Source organism: Pelodiscus sinensis, chromosome 2 (genome assembly GCF_049634645.1).
Source record: "Pelodiscus sinensis isolate JC-2024 chromosome 2, ASM4963464v1, whole genome shotgun sequence".
NCBI lineage: Eukaryota > Metazoa > Chordata > Testudines > Trionychidae > Pelodiscus > Pelodiscus sinensis.
Genome location: NC_134712.1, coordinates 190,648,524 through 190,658,563, shown reverse-complemented (window position 1 = coordinate 190,658,563; position 10,040 = coordinate 190,648,524). Strand labels below are relative to the sequence as shown.

Sequence of the window (10,040 nt, the reverse complement as noted above, 5' to 3'; positions counted from 1 at the left end):
GGGGGTCAGACTAGATGATCATAATGGTCCCTTCTGACCTTAAAGTCTCTGAGTCTATGAGTTCTGTATTTAAGCTCCTATGGAGGTGTCCTAACATCTTCTTAAAATGGTCAAAATGTTCCATAGTTTCTGCCTATCCCACATCTTTGCTGCTGCTGGACAGATCCCTGCTTGCCAGCGGCCTTCAAGTGTGAGTCTAGTAGCTCATGATGGTGGTAGGTGTGCAAAGGTGATGGCAGGGCAAAGCTATGGCGCATGGAGCTGGCTCTTCCCCTAGCTAGTCCATCAGCACAGCCCCTGATGGATGACAGCTCTTCATCAGCAAGGCCCTGCCTCCTATCCTATTTCTGGCTGCCACTGATTGCACGGTGTGAGCAGCCATGGCTGATGAGTGTGAGCAGGTGCCAGAAAATGGCCAGTTCTTTGCTGCCTCTGCTGCCCACTTAGCCATCCAGTACATGCTCCACCTCTTGCTGGCCGCTCCCTGCTTTGCCTCTTCATGCCCCTCAGCCCCCGCTCTCAGGCTACGTCTACATTGCCCAGTCTTGCACAAGAACATATGCAAATGAGGCGCAGTGATGAATATCACGGCACCTCATTTGCATACTTAATGAGCCACCATTTTTGCACAAGGGGCTTTTGCGCAAGAAGGAGCAGTCTACACTGCTCCCTCTTACGCAAGATCCGTTCTGCCTGAAAATAAGCAGCAGAACGGCTCTTGCGCAAGAGGGGGGTTTTGCACAAGAAGGATCAGTGTAGACTGCGCCTTCTTGTGAAAAAGCCCCTTGCACAAAATGGCGGCTCAAGTATGCAAATGAGGCACAGCAATATTCATTGCTGCATCTTATTTGCATATGTTCTTGCACAAGATGGGGCAACATAGACATAGCCCCAGAGGGTGTCCTTTCCCAGCAACCCTTTGTGCCCCACCAGTGTTGCCTCAGGAAGACACAGCTCCTTGTACCAGAAAAAGTGAGTCTATCCCAGGGGAGCCATGCAAGGAGATTGGAGAGCACTGACCAGGGAGGATCAGGTCAGTCAGTCACCCCGCCATAGGAGAGAGGTGTTCAGGAGTGTGTTTATGTCCCTCTCCCCATCTGAACCCTCAAACCTTAAGAAGGTGTGACAGGATCAGTCACACTACTGGGCTATGTCTACACTCGCGGCTTCTTGCACAAGAAATATGCAAATGAGGCTAAGTGTGGAATATCGCCAAGCCTCATTTGCATACCTAATGAGCCACCATTTTTGCAGAAGAGGCTCTTGCGCCAGAAGGAGCTGTCTACACTGCCCCTTCTTGGGCAAGAAAAACCCTCTTGCGCAATGCCGTTATTCCTGAAACAAATCAGCGTAGTGGCATTGCGCAAGAGGTTTTTTCTTGTGCAAGAAGGGGTAGTGTAGACAGCTCTGTCTGGCGCAAGAGCCTCTTCTGCAAAAATGGCAGCTCATTAGATATGTAAATGAGGCTTGGCGATATTCCATGCTTAGCCTCATTTGCATATTTCTCACGCAAGAAGCCGCAAGCGTACGCATAGCCCTGGGTCCCAGACCCCCGCTCAGTCTGCAATCTGCATTCTAGGTACTGCAGCACAGGCTTTTGCTTGCCCCTTTCAGCATTTTGTTAGTGTTGTCCCTTGGCAAAAATAGCTGTCAGGACAGATGTTTCTGGACAGCCCAGGCTGGGTTACCAGTTCTCCCCAGCTGCCAGCTGGACTCCCTGGTTGCTTGAGGGAAGGGAGCCCAAATACTCCCTGTTGGAGCTCCTCACCTTCCCCTCCTTTGGCAATGATGCCATTCTCTATATCAGCACCTCTGATTCATACCCTTATCAATCATAATTCCTCCCTCCAAGTTCCTCTTCCACTTGCCTCCCTCACAGGGAAGACTTTTAAAGAGGTCCCCTGGCAACCTGAAGTCAGCTCAGCTGCCCCTTATTCGCTTTAGAGCTGCCCCTTCTAATCAAGCCCTCTAACCTTTCCTGTCACAAAGGTAAATAAAAAGAATCCAGCTACACAGTATTTATGTTTAATGGGGCTCAGTCAACTTGATGTTAATTTTTGTGCCTGTACTACACAGTTCTGGTTGATTGCCATTGAACTCACCTGAATATGAGTAATTTTGCCAGGTGTCCTGCATTCAACATAGGGAAATATGATCACCCTACTCAGAGAGCCTCAGACTGCTCTAAACAATGCTGAGGCAGGAGCTGAGGCAGAAATGAGTGAAGAATCTGGGAGCTATGAACGGCTCTTGGGTGTCCACCCTCTCAAACATAGAAGCTAGACCATTGGTTACACTGGATCAACAAGATGAATATGCAAGGGAGAAATGGATACATATACTTGTTCCTCCAAAAGATTTTTCCCCATTGTGGTCCTCCAGCCAGCAGGGGTTTCAGGGAAGACTGATCTGTTTGGGGTAACTAACAGAAAATTAAATTGAATTTTAGAAGCAAAGGCAATGAAACCTAGATACTTTTATGCTATAGTGACCATGGTGGTTCCACAGTGATGATTACATTGAAATTAGCACTTCAAGCACAAATTACATGTTTTTTTCTGTTTCAATAATATACTGCACCCTCCCCAAACTTATGGCACTCGCTCTTTGCACACATCATGCATTTTCTGAGACTTTTCAAATGAGCATACCAATACCTGTGGAAGTTATACACGTTAAGACTCTTCTTGGAATTTTATTCATCAATCAGATGGATGATCCAAGATGTAAGATTTCAGTTAACCCTCTCCCCTCTTTTTTGATAGACTTAAGGGTTGTAAAAAGATATGTCAATTTGAAAAGGCATATCTACTTTAAGGCAATTAATTATTGTCTCTTTGGCATGTGCAGAAATCCATAAAAAATAGCCCTGTGGCCTGTGAATTATCATATAAATCTCATTGAAGTCTTTAACTCTGATGCCTAATAATGACAGCTACACTAGTAACATTAACTGTTTTACTGATGATTAGTTTAGTAGAAATATTCTATAGAAAACTAATAGTTAAAATATTCACCATCAAAATATTTACTTTATTGCTCACTCTGTGAAACAAGAAAGTGACCATTCCTAACTTGTCTCATTGGACCTTAGAAACTCAACAGGAGGTAAGTTGTTCTCCTATAAACTTCCAACATTCCCCCTGAAGGAGCACTAGTAAGAATAGCATCTCCACATCCTTCCTGGGATCCCTGTTGGGTGAGGAAAAGTTGGAATAGTAATTAATTATACCCTTTTATGGAATAATTCATACTCGTCTCATGTGGCTAGCCAGCCCCACTGGTTAGCACGACAGAGGATCAAAGCCATGGATCTGCCTGCTCCCCACCCCTTCTTATTTGGTTGCTCCCAAGGGAAGCATCTGCAGTGTAGCCACTGGCAAACCAAGTCAAAACCAATTTTAATCCAAAGGCACTGCTATATGGCCTCTATCAATTCGCTGCCCCCAGCTGTATGGTTAATAGTTTTGATTTGTTTTCCATTTTCCTTGGTTTCAAGAATGTAGACTCATATTTAGTACACATACATAAAAATCATGTTTAATTAGAGATGAAGCCTGGAACAAAAGATGAATGTTTCAGAAAGTTGTGAGCAGTTGAAATGAGGGTTAGAATGGAAAGCATTGTAAAACCTTAACTATGGAAGTGACTCTACTGTAGTATGCATACTCCCTCTATAGCAAATATATTAACATAATTTCAGTGTTGCCTGACCTTTAGCCCGTGATTTATTGACTCTGATCCAGTGTCTCATTGGCTAGGTTTTTGAATGCCAGCTTCTTAAATCTACAGTTACAACTCCATGTTGCATGCTAAAACTCATGTGAAAAGAATGCGTGAATACCTAAGCACTGCCAATGAAAACTTGAAAGGGACAGTTGAAATATAGTGGAAATTTAAAATATTATTACAATAAAATATAAACTATAAATCTTAGATATCCTTCACAGGGACAAAACAATGTATAAAATACAGGCTATACAGCCAGTTTCTCATCTGGTGTAAGCTGGTATACCTCCATTGATTTAAATGGAGTGATATTGGTGTATCAAGTCTGTCTCATGCACCCTATATGTTAAGCTATTGTACTAGACATGAATATCCAGCTCTGTTACTAATTATACAGGCAAATGTTCAGTTGTGCACAGCACAAATATTAGATTCCAGCCTGCACAAAGTCATTGACATAACGAAGGCTCACATAGGTTCCCTTCACTATTATATTCTTTATTCTTAAAGAGTTAAACTCATATAACTTCACTGGTCCTATATATCACCATGCAGCCCCAGAATTTTCTGTTTTAATGCCTCATGAACTCCACTGAAACGTAAGGGAAGAAAAAGGCCCATAGGAGTCAACTTCTGTCCTGTTTTTCCCTACATTTCCTGGCCTCTGACTAGCTGTCCAACACAAAGTTTGTTGTAAATGCTAGATAGGTGTTAATGGAGTCTTCAAACTCAACCAAGTATATGTATCCATTTTTGTCATCTGAACTCCTCAGAAGGCAGGGTTGAAGGAACTTGGGAGAGTATATGATCATGACGAGGTTAGTGTCGGCCTAATAGGCTCCAGGAATTGAAGATATTGAATCCTGTCCCCATGGAAGTCAAAGGAAGTTTTGTCACTGACTTCAAAAGAAACAGGAGTGCTGACATTTTAAGGACTTCAGTCGTGTCATAGAATTTTTGTTTTCGGTCTGGGACTGTAAAGCCTACTCGGCCTCATTCCATTTCCATCTGGCTTTGTGTACATGATCACTATCTTTTTCCTTGAATAACAGAAGGAAGAAAGTTAAATACAGCAAGCTCCAGTACAGGAAAAAATATCTTAGACTATGTCTACACTATACGTTTTTGCAACAGAAAATATGCTAATGATGTTGCAACTTATGCTAAGGAGTCCCTCATGAGCATATTTTCTGCCACAAAAACGTGTAGTGTAGACAACGACTTAGAGTGGAGGTTTGGTGCTTCATTTAACTTCTTAAGGATCTGGCTGAGATAGCAACCAGTTTAATAGTGACCTATTAATTTGTCATTAAAGGACTGTTCCCCTCAACTGTGGGTCAAAACTTAAATAATAGATTTCCGTGATTCACTATCAATAACATGACAGGACTTGCAGATGAGCATGTACAGCCTGGCACACAAGACGCAAATACTTAGGTATTATGGGATAAAATTTTCAGAAGCACCTAAGCGATATAGTTGCATTTTGAAAAGTGACAGACATTTAAGAGCTTAAGTCTCATTGAAAGACAATACCTTCAAAAATCTCGTCGTATATGTCTAAGACACTTTTGAAAATGAGAAAGGCTCTTAAGTCAGTTAGGTATGTTTGAAAATTTTTACACCAATTATTTTTCGGTAGAAATTTCCAAGAGAACCTTGAGAAAAGGTTTACTGTTTGGGGAACAAAAGGCAGAGTGAAAATGGAGGTTGTACCACGCGATTTCATTTCTTATTGAATGACATGCCAAAGTTCTGCAATCCCTTTGGTCACTTAAGAGCAACAAAAAGGCAAACAAGGTAGAGAATGACCTTGTACACTGGAGAATAATATCTGAATGCATGAGAGACAATACAAATTATGCAGAAGACTTCTGTGCATTGTCTCCATGTTTTCAGCATATGAAAAAGACTTTATATCTTTCCATGCTTGCAGCCTGTTTTGCAGTCTTTCCCTTCTAAAATGACATTTAATTATTCTTGGTATAAAATGTAAACCAACTGTTTTGAAATAATTAATATATGTACTTTTCAAATGCCTGGCATTTGCCATGTCCTCACCATTGTTCATCTTTTTTCAGTTCATAGGGTCATCGCAGGCTGGAAGGGACCTCAAGAGATCATCGAGTTCAATCCCCTGCCCTCATGGCAGGACCAAATACTGTCTAGACCATCCCTGTTAGACATTTATCTAACCTACTCTTAAATATCTCCAGAGATGGAGATTTCACAACCTCCCTGGGCAATTTATTCCAGTGTTTGACTACCCTTGCTTACCGACCCTGCAGAGCTTATAGTCTATACTAGCTTTTAGGAGAAAGTAACTCTCCTCTGTGCTCAGTACAATGATGAGTCTCCAACAAACAAACAAATAAAAACCCCTCTCCCATGAAAATAAATACCATGTCTTCTGGTCAGACCAGAACTATCATTTTTTTAAAACAGTATGGAATCTGAGAACCTTATCATTGAACATATCAGCTTGTCTAAATACACACATAGCCCTTTCCCCAGTAACCATGATTTCATACTGTCAGCCCAATAACTTATTCCTATTTTTGTTGAAGCGACCCATTGCCATCGGCTTTAGGCTTCTATTCAGTCCTGCAGCATCACTTATATTTTGCTAAAATGAAATATGAAAAGACATTTCTCCCTTTACTATATTTGCTGCCAAAGGCATAGAGACACAAGTGTGTGTAATGGGACTTAACCATGACAATTCCAACTCCAGATGCTGTGGTCATGCACATGGATTGGGATCACCATTCGCCAAGCGGATTGCTTAATATTTTAATAAACACATGTGAAAACTACTGGCAGAGAAAACATCTGTTAGCAGAGGAGATTGGATCCCAATGATTCTGATTTATTCCTGACAATAGGTGCCGCTCAACAGGTGGTGAGGACAGCAAGGCACAGAAAACCCACTATACAGTCTAACATTTAGGCTTTATCCTTTATTAGGTAGTGAGTAAGAGACATAAAAAGGTTTGAGATTGTTGTGTACAGCTGAAGTTTGAGAGACTTGTGGGAACAAAAAATTGTTCTATAGAGCGCTGTGACAAAAAAAGGTCCAAGAGACAGACAGCGAAGTTGCAGGTGGAAATAGTTGGAATGACACTATTTATTTTGAGAAAAACTGTTATTAACTCTTCCCTTAGTACTGTGCCTCCATTCATGCCACAGGCCACAACATGTTCACAAAGATGGGTCTGTTGATTTTAATGGCATTGTGATAGCATGGCAGGATGCGTTCCCCCAAACCTCATCCCAATATGGTGTGCACAAGACTATTAAATAAGTTAGTGATTTTTCCACTTTTCCGGTCTACGTATTATTTCACCTTCCTTCCCAACACTCCAGTCCTCCCCTTGATTCTCAAAGGTTTTAATCTGTGGACCACTAGAAAAGACACTGCTGAAAAATGGTATCATCAAGCGCAGCTTAAAAACCACTGCCCGCTTTGGTAAGGGATATGCCACGTGATGATGACATCACAGCTACTGCATACAGAACATAGGCTGGATAGTTTATAAGAGCAAAGCCAAGATTTTTAAAAGGAGAGATCAAAGTTAGGCTCCTAAAACTATCTTTATACATCTAAATGAGAGGGCTGATTTTCATATACACTGATTGGCAGGCCTACCACTTTAGAGGTGGATCCATTTATAACCCCATGGGGCGCCTCTGGTGGCTGAGCACTTTTTAAAATCATCCCAGCTATTTTGATGCCTAAATATGACATTAGGAGCTTACCTTTTCTCTCCCATTTATGAATACCTTGGGTCAAAAATTCAGGTAATTAAGTAGTCCTGAAATCACCATAATATTTCATTTGTACCCAATATCTAATTAAGGTGATTCCTATCAACCAACTTGATTTCAAGGCACAAACTTTTGCAGACAAACTGGACCAAATCATAGACATGATTAATACAGAGCTTATTTTAATTAACCCTTATAGAGAAATAAACACACATCTTTGGAATTCTTTGGACACATCCATCAGTGTCCATCTCTCTCTCTCTTTTATTTATTTTTGTAAAAAAAATATATGAAGGTAAGCTTTAAAAAATGGCAAGTACCAATGTGCGTGGCAGGCCCACTAAATAACCTGAAAGTTGAGGGTGCTGCATATTTCCACCTTGTACATCTCGCAATCTACCCCAAGCACTTTTAGGTGGTGACCTCATGGCCCTTATTTTATATGAAGAGCACCATTATAAAATCTTTTAACCATTCCCCCCGCCCCAAACTTAAATTATGGTTTTGATTTTTTTCTTCATCTTAAGAGTATGGTCATCTTTTCACTGAGCTACACATCAGAGTGGCTGCATCAGACTCACAGCCACTCCATAATCTTAATAGATTTTTTTTTCAGATCCCTATCAGGAAAAGCAGGCAGCAAATATCAGATTCAAGACATGCTGATTTTTTTCTCTGATCTTTGTTACTATTTAATGACCCACATATGAAACTGAGTGGTTATATAATAACTTTATATAGTAGCTTTTCTGTTTATAAGTTATTTTTCTTACTCTAACATATATACAATATATCTATATATATATATCTATATATATATATATATATACCCCTGATGAATCCTATTTTATAGGGACACTATCAACCCCTTTAAGCCTCATAGAGAATATATAAGGCTTTAAAAGCTTGCAAAGTATGAAAAGATTAGCTACAGAATTTCAGATCCATTAGAATACTAAATGTGGTATTTGCTCCAAACCCATGATGTGCAATTATCTCATAATATGTATATTGTGTGTTGCTGCTTATATATATATCACATCAGTAGGAAGTTAAAATGATAGAACATATTCATTTCTGTGGCTACACCCATAACAAAAAAGTTTTGATGTCTACTCAATACACAAATTCGTACTGGTATAATATCAAAAAATATGTCGTAATCTTGGGGCGAAATCCTAGCTCCACAGAGGTCAATGGCAAATCTCCTGTTGTCATCCGTGGGGCCAGATTTTCACAGATCATTTTAATTTGCTATGTATGACCATGCATAACCCACTCTTGACATCCCTTTGTTCTAAAACTAATGCATTTATACTTTGTGACTCAGGAAAACAGAATATTTTTGCTGTCCACCTTTATAGCTTTACCATAAATCCATCCTGTAAGTATTAGCACTTTGGAATACATACACTGTACACATATTATTAAGTTGGAAGTTTTCCTTTTTTGTGTACAGCATATGGAAGTTTTACACTAAATGTTCTTTATCTCTTATTTTGCCTTAACCATAGATCTACTCTATGTCTCTGTACTTTAACTTTTTCTATTAGGTGAGGAAAAGAACATATTCTAACTAGGAACACCACATTATCATTGTCATTTTGCCTATTTAACAAAGTGAGATATTTTGTTTATTTTACCTTTTGCAACTCAGTTATAAACCTAGTGGCATAGATAGAGACACAATACTATTGTTGTACAAGACATCTATTGTAGCTACTTTTGTTCAGAAAAATACCCAGTAACTGCTGATTTGGCAGGAGGATCAGTAAGGGTACTACTATTCACAGTGTTTCTTTTTTCTTCTTCTTGATTTAATCTACAGAATAAAGGTATTTTATGTACATTGGAACAAGTTAATGCCCTTTAGACAAATTTGTAAGTTGTTTCATAAAGCAGGAAAGACATTTCAGGGGAAATATGTGCCAAAAAGCACAGTCAAAAAGGCTTCACAAGTTCTGTATGTCACTGTGAGTCAATGCTGGAGATCACTTCTAAAATGGTCAATATTCAAGAGGAATACCCTCATTTGGAGAAAATACTGCCCCATCCCTCTTTTAGAATATGATCAATTCTCTATCAAAAGTCCTGGTTCTTCATAGATACTTTAAACTATAAATAAACACTGCATAGTTCCATGTTCTTGATTTGCTTCTTGTTGGTTTTTGTTTTGAAAAATTATTGCAGTACAATTGATTCTTGTTTGGAGTTCAGTAAGGAGCAAACAGCACAGGAGTATGGGTGGTCCTTATAGGCCCAGGAGCTGGTCGTAGGAGTGCTGGAGGAAGTGCTGAAGTCTGGAACAGAGTCGCTGCAGGAGCTGTTCGAAGACTGAAAGGGGAATTCACAGCCACAGCAGCAGCTGCTGCTGCAGCTGCTAGTGGGTTTGGTAAGATTCGTGGTGCCATTGGTTTTGAAGGTTCCTTTGAAAATACTAATTTTACCTGTGAGGAAAAGAAAAAAATAACAGAGAAAGCAAAATTTGTTCCTATTAGCCACGTGACAGGTTTCTCTTTGTAGATTATAAAATATAAAATACA

At 40.0% G+C, this 10,040-nt stretch overlaps 1 protein-coding gene across 6 annotated transcripts in view; it reads right to left on the bottom strand.

The window, feature by feature from the left end:
- Window positions 1-6,669: 6,669 nt before the first annotated feature.
- Window positions 6,670-10,040, bottom strand: part of ZNF385D (zinc finger protein 385D) — a 653,382-nt gene continuing 650,011 nt past the window's right edge. For all 6 annotated transcript variants that reach the window (XM_075922065.1, XM_075922066.1, XM_014579132.3 and 3 more), the window contains one exon: window positions 6,670-9,944. In XM_075922065.1, coding sequence (XP_075778180.1) covers window positions 9,711-9,944 — 234 coding nt within the window. In that variant the 3' untranslated portion in view covers window positions 6,670-9,710. The remainder of the gene's footprint in view (window positions 9,945-10,040) is intronic.